This window comes from Priapulus caudatus, unplaced genomic scaffold (genome assembly GCF_000485595.1).
Source record: "Priapulus caudatus unplaced genomic scaffold, Priapulus_caudatus-5.0.1 Scaffold605, whole genome shotgun sequence".
Lineage (NCBI taxonomy): Eukaryota > Metazoa > Priapulida > Priapulimorpha > Priapulimorphida > Priapulidae > Priapulus > Priapulus caudatus.
The window spans coordinates 118,781-136,629 of NW_014577666.1; the positions used below are offsets into that span (position 1 = coordinate 118,781).

Sequence of the window (17,849 nt, forward strand, 5' to 3'; positions counted from 1 at the left end):
ATCCGAGATTAGGTGGACAGCCACGGGCAGGTCAACTCGAAAAAATAAAATTATTCACACTGCTTCTGTACATCAGCATCACTGAGTGGCATGTCTGCAGCGTTTGTTTACAGTCACAAGTTATTAGAAGTAAACTGTTGAAAATTACTGTTATTGGGTAGCCTTGTTAAATTAGGTTTTGGAAAACAAATAACCTTGAAAACAAGAATTTTGGTTTCTGAACGGGTCTTGTCGACCTATGACGTCAGAGTTCAGATAAGCACCGCACTCTCCGCAGTCCGTAGACTGGTACTCACTCCGCACTTTTACCCCCCATCGAGTAATCGAGGTCGGGAGCAAGTACCAGTCTAACGCAGTCGCGATCAAGAGAATCAATTATTTTAAATTATATACATTTTAACAAAAATCAATTCGCTAACGCCAGTCTATTAATTACATTAAAAAATGTTCTAGTTTAAATAAGATTTTATATTTACTGTGTGTATCATTAGGTGTTTGTATTTCGTGTTATTTTTATAGTACGTTTGTTTGTATTTATCTGCCACAAGGTGGCACTACTGCCATTAGTTTTAACCGGTTAACATGGTGAGTTTGCAAACTTTCATTTCTTAATCATTTCATTTCAGTTCAGGAGTATATGTTATGGTATTAGATATTATTCAGATACAAATATAGATGCAACTTGCTCCTATGTGATATATTGCATTTGTGTTTTCACACAAAACAATACTTGTTTGATAAACTGTAAGATGGAATTTTGTTTACTAAATGTGCCGTGTGATGTACGGTCTGAGACGGTGTGACTGTGAGCGTACAGGCTACGTTTCTACATGATATATCATCGGCCCCAATTCTACTCTGGGCCCCTGCAAATAAATCATCATCCTCGTTATTCCATCTATGCCCCGTTAGCGTATGATATCATGCACACAATGATAATCTACCTAATTAACTAAAAAATCCAACATAATTTCACCTGCGTTGCATTTCATACGTACGGTACAAAAGTTTCAGTGCTAGAGTAAAATAGTAAGGCCGTGGCTACGCGTCCGGACATCCATCTCACACAGTCATCTTGCGACACGTACACGCATGATTGGCGCAACGGGGCGCTCTTCTGATTGGCCGAGGTGTGTGTGTGTATGCGTGAGAGAGAGAGAGAGAGAGCTAGAGGTGTGTGTGTGTGTGTGTGTGTGTGTGTGGTGTGTGTGTGTGGAGTGCACAGTGTGTGTGTGTGTGTGTGGTGAGTGCAGCGTGTGTGTGTGTGTGTGTGTGTGAGTGCACGTGTGTGTGTTATGTTATGTTTTCATACTTGTCGGTGTTCACTACACTGGATATAATGACAAGGTAGTAAGTGCCTTCAGGGATAACCCAATAAACAAACAGGTGCATAATGATGATGTGAGTGCAATGCAACTGGTGTCCTCCTGTGTGTGTGTGTGTGTGTGTGGCTGCGTGCGTGCGTGCGTGCGTGCGTGCGTGCGTGCGTGCGTGACGTCGCGTGCGTGCGTGTGTGGTGAGAGAGCTAGAAGGTGTGTGTGTGTGTGGAGAGAGAAGAGAGAGAGAGCTAGAGGTGTGTGTGAGAGAGAGGAGAGAGAGCTAGAGGGTGTGTGTGTGAGAGAGAGAGAGAGCTGTGCGTGTGTGTGTGAAAAGAAGAGAGAGAGCGAGATAGGACGGATGAAAGGATAGACGGGCAGCAGTGCATATATATATTTTTACGGCAATCAGCAGAGTGTCCTGTTGCGCAATCATGCGTGTACGCAAGTTGCAGCACGATCACTGTGTGAGTGGATTTCGGATGCGTAGCCGCTGGAGGGTAGGCGACCGGTTTCCGGACGCGTAGCCACTGCGAAAATAGTATTAGTAGGGTCAAAAATATGTTAACTTTGGTACTTTCACGTAATAACTTCACACCTATGAGCAAGTTGAATAGAGATTTCGACCATCGTTTCATGCAGACAACCCAGGGTTCTCCATACGTTTGCGCCAAACGGGGGGCGCGCGCGGCCCGTTTGGGAAAACTCCCCCTGTTTCAATGCGTTGCGCCCCGTTTAAATTACCTCCGCCCCGATTAAATTCCACCACAATATAAAAGTTTGCCAGCGCGGGAATCGATCGTCACAGAAGTACCATTCGACCAGGACACCCGGCGTGTGTATTTTTACAGTACCAGACGCATGCACTGGGCAGACAATACACAAGTCAAAAAGTCAACCTGTCCACACCCAACACTAACTGTACACCGCTCGACTAGTGCTTATATATACAAGAACCCCAAATACCGTCTATGGTGTGGTGGCGATTTTACGCATTAATTAGTGGTAGCGGTAAAAAAACACGCGCCCTATGTTCCTCCCCCTCCCCCTTCCCTTCCTCTCCCCCCTGTTTGAATTTCATCCTGGGGAGAACCCTGAACACCATACATCACACCTCTTAAAATTATATCTGGTGGCATGAAGGCGGAATACTCTGCAGTTTCTAAATAGGTGTGAAGTTATTGCATAGAAATACCAAGTTAATGCATTTTTATCCCATAAGGCTGGCATTCGCAATGCAGGGCAAGTACACACATGCAGAAGAGAAAGAGTGGGTTAAGGGGATAGAAAGTAAGTGAGCGATGGATGGTTTCTTCTTCTTCTTCTTCTTCTTTTACTTCTTCTTCTTCTTTCTCCTCCTCCTCCCCCTCCTACTCTTCTTCTTTTTCTTATTCTTTCTTATCTTTGGGGCTTCTCTCGAGGATATGTTTTCAAGCTCCTGGCATCAAGGCACTTTGAGGAAGTGACTGGTCATGTATAACACTCTCACGTTATTCGTGTTTGTTTTCTAGAAGTCCTCCCACTATGAAAGCCTGTCCCAGAGAAACATTGATCTCTGCAAAACTGCATTCATTTAAATAATCTTGGACTTGCGCACTCATTGGACATTATTCCTTATGAAGTGCCCAGTGTAGAAGTAGAGTAGACATGTATTAAAGTGTCTGCGGCATGTTTTACAGTTCCGAAATCAGTACGACAACGACGTGACAGTATGGTCCCCCCAGGGACGCATTCATCAGATCGAATATGCTATGGAGGCAGTGAAGCAGGGAGCGGCCACTGTTGGTGTCAAGTCCAGCACACATGCAATTCTAGTGGCACTGAAGGTGTGTGAATGCTAAGGATTGATAATTTCTAACATTTGCAACCTAGTCCTGCATTGCTTGAATAGGGTAAACAATTCACGTTTTTTACTTGGTAGTCATACAAACTACTAAATTTTGTGATCCACATATGATTTAGGCTAGTAGTTCAGATTGGCTTTGTTTGATCAAACTGTTGGTACTTGCCATTCCTCTAAAACATTGGTTTTAAAGTATTTGTAAGATGAAAGCTGTAAGTTTTCTGACAGGTAAACTATAAATTGATTAAGTTAAATCGTAAATCTCAATATGTGTATCTAATTCGTACTGTTGATGAACTCTAGAATAATTGACACCTTGTGTCATTTATATGTGCATAACCTTACTACCAAATTCATATTAGGTTATCCAACTTCAATGCTGGTTACTAATAAAAGGGTCAACTGGAAATCATCTGCATTAATCATCAGTTGTTTACAATTTGAATTACAACTGCCGAAGCAGGTGCAACAGTGGTTTCTTTAACCACACATTTTCACATGCGTGCTATTCCGCGCACATGCTCGGTTTGTCACCCGGGTTAAAATATAATGAATATGCATATCTTTAGTACTCCTGCTAGTATTGTCACATGATGACGGTATTGTTTATAGGCTTGTTGTCGGGCAAAAGTTGGACAAATTTTTTAGCTTGTTTGTTGATAAACAACATTCAACTATCTGGTTTGTAACGTAACCAGCAGTGAAATTTGACAAACTAATATGAACTGGCAATAAGGATATATAGTTATAAATGACACAATGTGTCAGCTGTTTTATTAATTGGCAACAGTATAGATTGCCAAACCAGTCATCGCTAAAATCGGAGCCGTGTTTCATGTGTAATTGTAATAGTTGCAGACTGCCATGAGTTTCACACTCCAATCTCATTTCACATTTGTCTTCACTTCTGTAAGTGGGTTACAATATGATGTTGCTTGCAGAGATCAACGTCCGAGTTGTCAGCGCATCAGAAGAAGATCATTCAGATTGATGATCACGTTGGGATTTCTATTGCCGGTCTTACAGCTGATGCCCGTAGTTTAAGGTATTGTTCCATGTTTAACACTAAATTTATCACAGTAGTAATGAAGAGACTAACCATAGTTAAAGAAAATTGCATTATAGTTGGTTTACAGCTTCTTAAAAAGCCTGATTTATTCATGTGTTTTGTCATGTCGACCATTTAATTGTTTTACTTGTATACTACATTTTTTGCTGATAGAGAATTTAAGATATGTAATTGTATACATGGTCGTACACATTATTATAGGAAAGTAGTACTTTGTAGCACCCTAGTAGAGGGGGCAGTGGACCTATTGAAAGGTATTTGCTGATAAGAATGTGATTGCGTTCTATTTGTAAAATTGTAGTATGCGTGCATTGTGTTAGTGCATATGTACATGTTGTTTGTGTATGGTCACATGTACATATACAAAATATATACTGATTAGCAATTTGGATAATATTAAACATTACTAGCAGGCATAGACAATTTTCCTTCATAAATTAGATGGTTGAATCAACCTTTTGACACCAGGAAATGTTTAAATGTTGTAGTTGTTTATATTTTTTTTTCAGTCGCTACATGAGAAACGAATGCTTGAACAACGTATATGCCTATGGCACTCCTCTCCCTGTTTCCAGACTCGTCACTACGGTTGGAAATAGTATCCTTGACTGTTTTGTAATGTGTTCAAGATGTGAACATTAGAAATGAGCAAATTCATGATGTCATTTGATATTGGAATTTGTAATCATGACGATAATCAGCATATTCTCTGAACAATAGTTATAGCAAATAAAGCATTGTCATTATAGTTTAATATCGCAATTTACATTGCTTGCTTTATATTTGCGGATATCTGCAGGTAAACTTTTGATTGTCACGGGTATAGCAATGGTGCTAGGAACAGTGGTGGTGGCATTTGCTGTGGTAAAAATGGTTGTAGTAGTAATGCAGGGCATTTCTCTCATTAATCTTATAAAAAAATAAAATGTAAATATTAAATAGTAATTTATTCATAACAGTAAACAAACCAATAACAAAGGATAGAAATGTAGAAAACAATTATTCTGATATTACCTAAAATCTATCTAAAATCTTGCTGTTGAATTTTCTTAACTGCATCACTTTAGAGTTGCAGGTGTGCACACAGAGATATGGCCGAAGACCATTTGGTATTGGACTGCTGGTAGCTGGTTATGATGTAAGTATAATCATAATTACGTGTGTAATATATCATACATTATGGTTTAAAGAGATAATTTACAGCCATACTCATATTAGCAATTTAAATTGGAGTTAGCTCAAATATGCAGTTTAAGGGTAGTGTATATAGCAAGCGAGAGAAATTCTCATATGATTTGTGTAATGTATCTTGCAACAGGAAATGGGTCCTCACATCTACCAGACTTGTCCATCCGCTAACTACTTTGACTGTAAAGCGATGGCAATAGGAGCCCGGTCCCAGTCAGCACGGACCTTCCTAGAGAAACACCTAAATTCCTTCAAGAGCATTAGTAAGTTGTGCACTGCTTACAGCTGGGTATTAACACAATGTGTAGGGTTAAATGCTCATTGTTATACTTGATTTAACATCAGCAGGAGAAGGTATGACTCCTTCAATATTCTGCTAAGCTATACATAAGTAAAATTCGAACGTATGAAGTACAGTACTGCTCTATGTGTTTTAAATTCTTATTCTGGTGTAATGTTTATGAGGTGAAGTTGTCTGTTTAGAGAACCGGTAGTCGGTTAGATTTCCCAAAGCCTGATATAAAATTAATATCTACCCCTGTGTATGGATTTAGTTGGACACTAGTGTTGATCTCACATGATATCATTGCATTACAGTTTTATGTTCTGGTATATGCAATAATACCCCACGTTACGGCAACTCCGGTTATGTAATTTCGTCCTTGCATAATGATTTCGCCCTATTTACTAACGTTTGTCCTGGAATGCATAAATCACGTAATGTGGGGTATTACTGTATTACATCGTTTGTTGAAAATATAGGGAAATGCAGTCTGCAATAGATTTTGAGTCTTACAGTCATGCTTGCTGAAATTGCATTTCTACCTAATGATCATTATTAATGTTACTCTGTAATATTAAGGCATGTGACATCAATTATCAGCGCTCCAAGCGGCGACGGAAAACGATAGCCAAAATGCTTAGAGGCGTTTAGGTTGCTGAATAAGCTGGATGCGAGGCTGTGTGAGGCATGTGGGAGGGGAGGTTTAGGGGCCAATATCTCAGCCTAGGAGTATCGTATTGACAAGCGGTTGGTCTTGTTTTAGAGAGCAAAGAATTCTGCTTAATGCAATACCATAAAATTATTCTAGACTTGCAGGCAAAGTAGAATAATGTTGTCGTGAAATAGCACTATTTTCCCGTTTTCCCGTTGTACACTCTAGGTATTATTAGCTCTTGATATTATGATATACTACAATTTGTACACCCTGAATTTCACCAGCATTAACAAGATTACGGTCTTACCTGCTCAACTGTACTCTGCAGCCGTTGTTCAAGGGTATTAATGACTTTTATCTTTCCTTGATTGGCCAGTAGCTCTATGCCCCCAGCACTGAAACGATTATATCGATAATTCTCACTAACCACAAATCACAACGAATGCATTTGGCTGACAATGATTTGCATTGCAGAATTGCAGAAACACTTGTCACGCTTTACTTATAAGACAACAATAATTCAGCTTTGAGCATTATTGAAAAACGACTTTTTAATGGATGATAATTATGGAAGCTGTGTTTAAATTTCCCTTTACCGACAAAAATACCATAGCAGCAACATGGCAGTTGTGAGCATAGCACCAATGCCAGTCATCGTACTTACAAGGCAATGCAATCCACCACACTTACATTTCTGCAGGGAGATAGCTCTCCTTGTCGATGCTTAGCTTCACGTTTGTACCAGTCGCAGCCTTAACTTGAGTGACAGCACTGGGAAACACCGACTCAACCAGTGCCACATCCTTCTGCCGACATCTGATCACAACAGTGTGTTCCAGTAGTTGGAACAGACCCTAGACAAGCCCATACATCGGCATCAGGACATAATGTAACGGATGTCTGACTACGCCAAAAAACACTTACCAGCCTAAAGTTACAGCTTCACAACTTATTAGGCAATATTTCTGGGTAATTATCTGAAGACACAAGTACACCAATTAAGATATGTGATCAAAAATCATGAATAAAAGAACAATGAAAAAAATTGAATTCCACGATCTGGGCATAGAGGAGCTCACAGTTTTGTGCCCTAAAACATCATCTACAATAAATAGTGTCATCGTTACTAAAGTAATCTTGACAACTGTCAATAACATTGAGTAAGCCACTGAACATCCCTCATGTAGGCAGCACCACCTACATAGTACAGTTACCACGCATGTTAAAGGTAGCTTCCCTCGAACTTTCCACGTAAATTTGTGTAACAAACCACTGTAAGAACTTAAGTAAATAACTCACTACACTTTAACTGAACGTTAGCTTTGAAAATAAAACTGTAAAAATATGTATCAAGCCTATATTTGCTCATCGAAGAAACAACTCAAAAAACGCTTTTCGCCGCGGTTCCAGGGTGATGCTCCATTAGGAGCGTTCCCAACTTTAATGTCATTAATGTCGTGATATAAAAGAGATATAAAGGGGGGTGGATCGATATCAATTAGATATCAAGGGGGGTTAGATATGAAATAGATATCAAGGGGGGGTGGATCGATATCAATTAGATATCAAGGGGGGTTAGATATGAAATAGATATCAAGGTGGGGGTTATATAGGGTATATAAAGGGAGCAAGCAACATTGAGACTGGGGTATGTTCGCTTCGTTTCGCTGGACTTCGTTGCTCGAGCAAGCTAAATACAGAACAAGGCCATGTTCGCTTCGCTTCGCTCGCCTTCGTTGCGCGAGCAAGCGAAATACAGAGCGGAGGCCATGTTCGCTTCGTTTTGCTGGACTTCGTTGCTCAAGCAAGCTAAATACAGAACAAGGCCATGTTCGCTCGCCTTTGTTGCTCGAGCAGGCGAAATAAAGAGCAGTGCATCTTCCCTTCGTTTCACTAGCCTTCGCTGCTCGAGCAAGCAAAATACACAGCGGGGCCATTTTCGCTCCGTTTCGCTGGACTTCGCTGGTCGAGCCAGCAAATTAGAGACGAGGGGTATGTTCGCTTCCTTGCGAGGAAGAGAGAGGGAGAGGAGAGAGAAATGGAGGGAAAGAGGTCGAGTGAGAGAGAATGACAGAGAGAGATAGAGATAGACATCGTTACAGAGAGAGATAGAACCATTGGGTCATAACCTGCCAGTGTGTATAATTTTACATACCATGGTTCATACATACATAACACGGCAAGTGTGCAGAGCGGAACAATCGCCGCATAGCGGCAACGGTAAACGCGTTTGAAACATTTGACCCGAACGTTTTACTTTGTAGTCTAAAGCTTTGAATGAACATATTCCTGAGAATTCTTTTTTCCACCTATCACACATATATAGGCAAGTAGAAGCGTGCAATGTTAAAATAATTCACTTTTGGCTGATTTTATGTTTGCCGCTTGAAAGTTCGAGGGAATATCCCTTTAATAGTTTGTTAGGCTAGCTAGTTTCGAATCCTGCTTCACATGTACACAATTTTGTGTTAGAAAATATAAAATTCTATGCTTTTATGATTTAAAATGTTAATTATATTTTAAATGTTACCCAATTAAAATGTCATTTGATTAACATTTTCAGGTAACATTGGGATATTATCATCATGAATAAATTTATATAGTGATATAGTTAAACACTGATATTGTTTACACAGAAATACTTAGTTAAACACAAGTGCTAAATTGTTAATTAATTGTTACCTGCAAATTTGTCTGTCACTTTAAAACAAAATAAACAAGTGAATTTGTTCTAGAATGTTACAGAAACAATGCCCAGTTACCTGCACGATAAGACCTTCTAGAATCTGTGCGTACTTCTGCTGGTTCTTTGTGACATCTCCAAGTCGTCTGACATTCTCATCAACAATGTTCTGCAAGATTCACATTTTGTTTGAAGGACGCAACAAGACTAACATGCAGAACAAGAACACACGCGTTTTACAAACTCACCTCTAATCAGACAAAATATATGTTTTGTTGTGTATAACATGTGTTGTATATATCTATGCAGTCACTAAACGCGGGAGAGGCGTGTTACTGGGTGATATGGGGCTAGGATTACCTAGAAGTACTCGATTTTTATCGCTTTATATCTCGGCACAGGAACATCGTAGAGACAAGCGGTTGATCTTATATTGGCTAGCTATGACTCCTGCATAATATTCCGGTAGATAAGTATCAAAAAAAAAAGGTAGGTAAACTTTATTAATTTTGCTGAAACGACACCATGGTTTTCCTATTTCAGCGTTGTACGCTCTGGGGTTAATGGGCTCTTGATACCTTCACATGGTCCTCCCTTGTTTTCAGAACCTTGAGCCTTGCCTGGTTTAGCATATTCGAAGCTTGAATCTTTCTCTGCAACTCCACTTGCTTCTCCTTTTTCTCGTAGAAGTCCATGATCTTCACTCTCTGCTGCTGAACCAGCCTACCTTTCTCTATGTTAAACTCCTCTTCTGCCTAATGCCAATAAAGGGGATAGAAAAGATTTAATATGAAGCACTAGAAAATCTGTTTAACATACATACTATATCAGAGGTAGAATTACACTACAGTGCTGATGGCAAGTTCTGCAGCTGTTGTCCTTACTAGCCATAATTTAATCCCCCTGAATATTTATTAAACAGATAACTTTGATCCTGGATAGCGTTATGGGGCCTTGCATTAATGCATCAGTACAACAGAATGTTGTTCCGTGTCTACAAAAATATGGATTGATCTAAACTGAACTTACCTTCGCCTCAATTTCTTCGGCTTTTTCATTGGCTTCTTGCTCAATGAAGGCCATCATATGCTTGATCTAAATTAAACATTACACATTGTATTCAACAACTTTCTAACCTATAGAATATTAGATATGTAATGGAGTGTACATGCTGAGGTTGTGTAATGATTTCCAGCTAACGTGGATGAACTCGTGGCACATGCATTACGATCCCTGAGAGACACACTGCCGAATGAAATTGACTTGAATACCAAGGTAAGGGCAAAACATGCTTGCCAGTGTAGGACTTTTTAAAAACAATTTTGTTAGTTATCATTTCTTTTACAAATTGAGAAAATTATTTTTTGAAAATAACGTTCATTTATTGCTAGCAGATATAGCTTTGTTTCGTGTGAGAATTTTACTTTTAAATATCATTATTTTTACTTTCAGAACTGCTCCGTAGCAATTGTTGGCAAAGATCAGCCATTCACCGTGTATGAGGATGAAGATGTTGCTAAATTCGTATCCTTCCATATTGTGTTTATGTTCCGTGCTTGTTGGACATCGATTAACATTTGGTTAGCATGTGAAAATAGATACACAGGCTATTCGATGGCAGTTTTAATCTTTTAATGTATTCGAAACATCTCTCCTGATACTGTATTCTTATATTGATTCTGTTATTCTTATTGATATCTTAACTGTATATGTTTAGCTGGCACTTATAGAAGCAGATGAAAGAAAACCAGTGAGAGTGAGAGAACAAGCTGCAGCCGTAAGTACACAGGCACATATTTTCACGTTATTTATCAATATCTGTCCAAAGCACAAGATATCAATGTGAGGTATTTCTACACTGAGTTCATATCCAGCATTTACAAAGTATGTACTTTTTTGTAAACCCTATGGTAAAACTAAAACCTCTTGCAGGGTTGCCACCAAAGAATTCTTTTAGAGTTTAGCATGTTGGTAGCTTTCTATCGCTAGTAGCGAAAATGCTGTTGATGGCGGTCACCCATGTTAATGTAGTGTTCTAACAATCATGCATGGGCACAAGCTGGTCTTTGCTGTATGATTTAATTGTTGGATTGAGGATCGGCTGTATAATATACTCATGTGTGAATGTCCACCTATTTTTGCTTGCACAGTCCCCAATGGATGATTCAAGAGATGATGCAGAGGCACCACCTGCGGTCGAGGGAGAGGAGAGCATGGAAACATAACAAGACTAAAAATATGTACATTCTCTTTCTAAAGGCGTGACAGCTTTACTGTGTCACACCTACGAAGCTTGTGTGGCTTTAAATTTTTGTGACAGCCATTGAATGGTTTGTGGCACCATGTGATCGATCCAGGTAGTTAAGGGATAACTCTTCAGCTCTAATTAGTGACGTTCTTGTTATTAAATTTGTTCAATACAATGAAGAAACCTTGTACAGCCATGGATTAATTCAACAGGCATGGAAAAATTCATCGTAACCAATTAAAAATGTGAATAAAATTGTGAAAATAAATTACAATCTTTCTACAAGGCTAACCTGCGCCAATACCTGTGGGGGTTGGGCAAACCTTTGTCGCTAATGAATAATGATAGGGCAACATAACTGTGTGGATAAAACATTTTTCGTGGCTATTAGAAGTTTGCGATCAGATGTCAGATGGATGATATGGTCAGACGTGTCTCTGCGCATGCCTACTATCTACTAAGAGAATTCACAATTTGTTGGAATTATGTATTTAAAAAAGGGACATCCAGAAATAAGGTTCTATAAAAGATTAACGTTTTTTAAAGTCAAGATTTAACGTAGTGCCTTCTTTATAGAATAAGTGGAAGCCCAATTCTTTCAACATCGATTCCATGCAACCTCGAACGAAATTGTGTACATTTTTGTTGCCGTTGGTCGGCGCTCGTGTCACATGAGAAGTAGTGCATGATCATTGATGCTAAATATAACAAAAAAAACATAAACGAAAAAAAAACATAAACATAAACGAAATAACATAAACATAAACGTAAACATAAACATGACATAAAAATAAACATAACATAAACAAAAACATAAACGAAATATAGCAACATCGGTGCCGTATCAGTTTTCCACCCCTCCACCTCACCCACTTCCACTTCTTCTACATTCTTGCTTCTACCTTCTCTTCATCATTTCTTCATCGTCTTCTCATTCGTGAGGGATTCTTGGTCGCGTTTCTCTACTTAGCTGCCTCTTCTTCCTTCACCTCCTATCTATTTCTTGCACCTTCTCCCTTATACCTTCTCCGTGTTACACACCATCTCGCCCTCCTCTAGCTCCAGTACTATAGCCCGCGTACAGTTGCCGCAGGCCTGCAGATAGATGGCAGGTAATAGTAAGCGTATGTGTGTTTTACGCCATGTTTGCGTGTATCTGTGATGCTACCGCAATCCTAGCACTGGCTGGTATGGTAAGGAGTGACGTAATATGGATATCTATTATCTCTATCACTTATGTCACTCCTAGTATGGCTCATAGGGTCTATGTAATATGGATATCTATGGATGTCTACGTAATATCTATTATCTCTATCACTTATGTCACTCCTAGTATGGCTCATAGGGTCTATGTCCTCCAGTGTACTGCCGGAACGTACCCTGGGTACGGTCCGGTATACCGGAACGTACCCTGGTAACTATTTGATATGGTTAAGGTTAGGGAGTAGGCGTAAGCGACTCCCTAGACTCGTTAGTGGAGTAGGCGAGGTACGGTCTGGCATATTAGATAGTACCAGGGTACGTTCCGGCAGTACCCGGGGGGACATAGACCCTCTCAGCCCTAGTATGGCCTATAGTTCCGCCATTGGCCCTGCGTCTGCTTACACGTGTGCGTGCATGAGTGCCCTCGTGCGTGTGTGATTGCATCAAGAGCTAATAATACAAGTCTGTGATGTACTGGAAAGAGGAGCGCTTTTAAACAATAACTAGAAATTTGAGTTATATTTAACAGCCGTTGGTAACATAAGCCTAATCGCTGCTAATGAGAGAGAATGCCTGAAGGTATATTATAAAGGATTTTTATCTAAAAAAATTATCCGTGTATTGGGATGGTATCATTATGATCTACTCAGTCCGTCCTAATTTTAGCCTTACTTGAACAAATGCCATGAATGCAGACCTGCAGGATTATGAGCAAAATATTATTGTACACTTCACAAAGTTACAACCTGAATATTCATACCACACAAGCAGTCGTCATCGGTCATTATGAGTCAAATAGTCATCTGTTACCAACGGTATATACTAATAAAATATGAACGCGCGTGACAGCATTGCATAAGATTTGTGCCCAACTGTTGACGGACGTACGGACGCACGCTCATGCGATTCTACAAGCTGCATCTATGTCAGATGAGCTAAAAATATTGTAAATAAATGCAAATTCTATTTACTACCAAAGTCTTCATGTTTATATATTCTATGTCGACTAGTAATTCCACATAAATGCTGTTCAATTGCTCCTCTGTAGCACACAGTTTCACAATATGCACATCAGTCTCTACAAACTCACAAAAAGATAGATTAGGCAGAAAAGCCTGGGGCCCGTTGTCAGAAACAAAATTAGTCTTAACATTAGTCTTAACATCAACTTCCACTCGTAAACCGTTGACAGAAACATCGTAAAGTTACGAGAATGAAAAATCCTCGCAAATATCCTCTTAACATTACGAGAGCCCAGACCCTCTCGTAACTTTAATATTAAGATGAAAATAACACATTTAGACTAAGAATTACAATTATAGTGATATTATATTTTATATTAAAGCCGCACTATGCGCATCCAAATGCTAATTTCTCCAGTACCAGACTAGCAAATACTTCGTGTCATGCATAATCACACTACCTTATGGCAAAATAAACTCTAGTTCCTGCCATTTCACTGCGCGTTTGCTTAAAACCCACAAGAAAGAGGTGCGAAATCTGGTAATCTGGCGCCAATGCTAAATTGTTTGCCAAACAATTTTGCCAAGAAACGGTTATGTGACGTCACATGTTTTTATCTTTGCTACACCTGTACCGCTGTACCGCAGCACCGCTGTGCGGTTGCTTGGCAGGGCAACGCGAAAGTGTCAATAACATCGGAGAATTTGAACAACATTGGAGGTTTTTTCAAATGCCTTTTATAAGACAACGCGCAGTGAAATGGGAGGAACTAGAGTTTATTTTGTCATAAGGTAGTATGATTATGCATGACACGAAGTATTTGCTAGTCTAGTACTGGAGAAATTAGCGTGTAGACTGTAGATGCGCATAGTGCGGCTTTAATGAGTAATATCATGTTTTTCTTGAAAAACACGTCAAAAACATTAATTATATACCGAGTGTGAAACAAAACAAAACATTTACAAATGGCGGTGTACCTGCCGGAAGTACCTTGGGTCGTTCGTCTATACCGGAACGTACCCTGTAACTATTTGATATGGCTTCATAGTTTAGGAGTAGGCGTAAGCGAATCCCTAGACTCCGTTAGTGGAGTTAGGCGAGTACGGTCGGCATATTAGATAGCTACAGGGGTACGTTTCGCAGTTACCCGGGGGGACATAGACCTATAGCTATTTATGGCTATAGTTCCGGCCATTGGCCTGGTCTGGCATCGAGACGTCTGCTTCACACCGTGTGCGCGTGCCGATGAGGTGCGCCTCGTGCGGTGCTGTGAATTGCCGGATCAAGAGCCCTAATGGATACAAGTCGGTAGGTGTACTGGGAAAGGGAGGAGCGCCTTTTTAAAACTAACAGAGATTTGAGCGTTAATATTTGAACAGCGTTGGTAACATTAAGCCTTGATCGCTGCTAAGTCTGCAGGAGATGAATGCCTGAAGGGGCTATATTATAAAGGATTTTTATTCTAAAAAATTATCCGTTGTCAGTTGGACTGCAGGTTCTCTGATGATCTAGCTCAGGTTCCGCTTCCTATATTTATAGCTCTTTTACTTGAACAATGCCGATGGAATGCAGACGCTGCAGGATTATGGAGAGCAAAATTTATGTGTACACTTGTCACAGTTAAACGCTGAATATTGATAGCACACAAGCAGTCGTCATGCGGTCATTATGACGTAAATAGTATCTGTTCACCGGGTATATACTAATAAATATGAACGCGGTGACAGCATCTGCAGCTATATGGGGCGGCAAGTATCGGATGACTGCATTTCGTTACCGAAATCAATGATTTTGCTAACGACATCCAAGGTCTACAGAAGTGATTTTTCGTTACGAATTCAACTACTGCGAATGATTTCGTTTAACGAAATCAGCTTCTGAGAGTTGGATTTCGTTTATTGCAATTCATGCCTTCACTTGGCGCGCCGGCGCTGCAAGTGTCGCATGACTTGATATTGTTATTAAAATCATGATTTCGGTAACGAAATCAAGGTCTACAAGTGATTTCGTTATGAAATCACTGCTGCCGAGCTGTTTCGTTACCGACATCAGCTACTGCGGTGGATTTCGCTTTACGCACTAATGCTACACTTTTGGCGGCCGGCGCGCCAAGTGTCGCATGGACTGCCTGTTCGTTGTGAAATCAATGATTTTTGTAACGATCTATGGCTCACTCATTTTTTTTTTTTTTTTTTGTTTTGTTCTTTTTTTCTTCTTCTTTTATCGTTTGTTTATTTTTTTTCTTCGGGGCTCAAGCTGTAGCATGGGGTGCTACGTCCGGGGTGGGCGCGCGTGGCTACGCGTAGCACGTGCGTTGTACCGCGTGTTACTGTTGCATGTACCCCGTGTACGTTGGCGCTGATCTGGTGTACGTGCTGGGTGTTACCGCGTGCCGCAGTGCGTGTTACCCGCGGTGTACCGGTGTACGTGGCGGTGTGGCCACACACGCGGGTCCTACGCACGTAAACGAAGATACAGCGGGGGTACACGCAGTACACGAGATACACGCGGGTAACGCGGCGTACACGCCGGGGGTCACGCACGTAACACGCGGGGGACGAGAGTACACGCCACGTGCACGCGGCGTCACGCACGTACACGCACGTACCGCCGGGGTCCACGCAGTACACGCAGAGAGATACACGCACGTACCGCACGTACCCCATGTTACACCTTTTGGCGCCCCATACATTCGGTTAACAACTCACTTGATTTTCGCCCCCCACCCCCCCCCCCGCCCTACGATATATCACTCGTAGGTAGTGTGATAGTTTGTTCGTAACTCGCGTAATTTCACTCGCGTAACTGCATTTCGTAACGAATCCACTCGCAGTAATTGATTTCGTAACGGAAATCACTTTGTTAGCACTTGTTGTTTCGTCTCGTTTACGAAATCAATGGTTTTGTCAACAAATCAGTCATGCGACAGCATGTGGATTTCGTAAAGCGAATGCTGACTTCGCAGTAGTTTGATGTGGTGCGTAACGAAATCATCGCCATAGCTTGATTTCGTAATCGAAATCACTCGCCGTAGTGTCATTCGTAGACGAAGCACGTGTGTTAGACTTCGATTTCGTTCAAAATCGATTGCATTTCGTAACGAAATCAGTCATGCGACCACTTTCCGCCCCCCATGGTATATGTTCGGGAGCGCGCGCGCGGCGGGTGACATAAAGGGGCGCGGCGCCAAGGAAGAGGTACAGGCGTTGCTCTGTCGCGCCTTCTTTTGTTTACTTGATTCCTGTCAGTCTGTCCATCTCTATTGTACGAGTTGGGTGCACACGTGGATTCTGGCGGCTATCACCTTCGCCCGCCAACTCTGTCTTGCTTCTCAGTCTCGGGTTTCCATTCACGGCCGCCGATTAAGCCTCTCCACTGCTCATAGCTCCGTTGCACCCATATTCCTTGAGGGCTGGCACTTCCTTTGGTCCGCGAGCCGTGGCGATCTTCGCGCACGTGTGGGCGATTGTGTAGGAAGTCAGTCTAACCGTTGTTTAGTACGGCTCGACGCTCTGGCTCGCGCATGTCTGCTTCTCCCACACGGTTCGTCGGCCTCGGATTTTTTGCCGCCCGGGGCCGGCGGCCGTTTCAGATGGCCAGAGCCTTTGCAGCTGTCTGGCAGTTCACACGACAGATAAGCTACGTCTACACGCACGAAGCCTTAACTCGAGTTTAAGCGTCTTACACGCGGCGCCTTAATCGGTTAAGGTAACTTCGACGTTAAGGGCTTTTAACCTCACGATGAGGCGGCAGACTAGTCGATGTACAGTAGGGTTCCTAGATGTACGTACACACGGCACGACAACTCTCACGCACGTGCCACACGCACGCACGCACGGTACGGTGGGCAACGCCATGCACGCAACGTACGCTACGTGCACCGGGCGCGCCAGCGCGCACGCCACGCACGAACGGTGTTGTACGCTGCACACGCGCGCCGCAGCGCACGGCACACACTCATAGCAGCACGTGTACGGTGTCATGCACCCACCATGCACGCCTGTCCGCACGCGCGCACGCACATACCTATTCACACACGGTGTGTACCTGCCAAGCAACGCAACGCACGCACCACCACAGCACGCAGACGGTGTGTGCCACACACACGGACGACACGCGGATCGCGCTTGCGACGCACGTGTACGGCTGCCAACGCGCAATGCCGCAGATGTAGGTACACACGCACGCACGCTGCACGCAGTGTACGTGCACACGCACGCACAGCACACAACGACCGCGTGTTACGTACACACGCCAGCAACGGCACACACGCACGTTTCACTACGACACGACGCAGCGCTGCATGAATAATCGGTATGATCGCTATCGGGGGTGGTTGTTCGTCGTTAGGCGCTTACTATCGTAGCTCGATGTTTTGAACGCTTAACTTGAGTGAGG

General features: G+C 41.9%; 2 protein-coding genes across 3 annotated transcripts in view; one reads left to right on the forward strand and one right to left on the reverse strand.

Moving 5' to 3' along the window:
- Window positions 1-11,835, forward strand: part of LOC106812065 (proteasome subunit alpha type-1-like) — a 12,811-nt gene extending 976 nt beyond the window's left edge. Inside the window, exons 1-10 of one of the 2 annotated variants that reach the window (XM_014815833.1) lie at window positions 604-645; window positions 2,996-3,142; window positions 4,101-4,204; window positions 4,738-4,826; window positions 5,296-5,366; window positions 5,547-5,679; window positions 10,233-10,312; window positions 10,490-10,561; window positions 10,755-10,814; window positions 11,188-11,835. In XM_014815833.1, coding sequence (XP_014671319.1) covers window positions 643-645; window positions 2,996-3,142; window positions 4,101-4,204; window positions 4,738-4,826; window positions 5,296-5,366; window positions 5,547-5,679; window positions 10,233-10,312; window positions 10,490-10,561; window positions 10,755-10,814; window positions 11,188-11,262 — 834 coding nt within the window. In that variant the 5' untranslated portion in view covers window positions 604-642 and the 3' untranslated portion in view covers window positions 11,263-11,835. Of the gene's footprint in view, window positions 1-603; window positions 646-2,995; window positions 3,143-4,100; window positions 4,205-4,737; window positions 4,827-5,295; window positions 5,367-5,546; window positions 5,680-10,232; window positions 10,313-10,489; window positions 10,562-10,754; window positions 10,815-11,187 lie in introns of those variants that run through there. The other variant, XM_014815832.1, reaches the window with a different exon arrangement.
- LOC106812069 (V-type proton ATPase subunit E-like) overlaps window positions 1-17,849 on the reverse strand; it is a 32,162-nt gene that overhangs the window by 11,468 nt on the left and 2,845 nt on the right. Inside the window, exons 2-6 of the mRNA XM_014815839.1 lie at window positions 10,067-10,132; window positions 9,616-9,792; window positions 9,117-9,206; window positions 7,045-7,208; window positions 6,662-6,749 (exon numbers count right to left, since the gene is read on the reverse strand). Of these exons, the coding sequence (XP_014671325.1) occupies window positions 6,662-6,749; window positions 7,045-7,208; window positions 9,117-9,206; window positions 9,616-9,792; window positions 10,067-10,123 (576 nt within the window). The 5' untranslated portion in view covers window positions 10,124-10,132. The remainder of the gene's footprint in view (window positions 1-6,661; window positions 6,750-7,044; window positions 7,209-9,116; window positions 9,207-9,615; window positions 9,793-10,066; window positions 10,133-17,849) is intronic.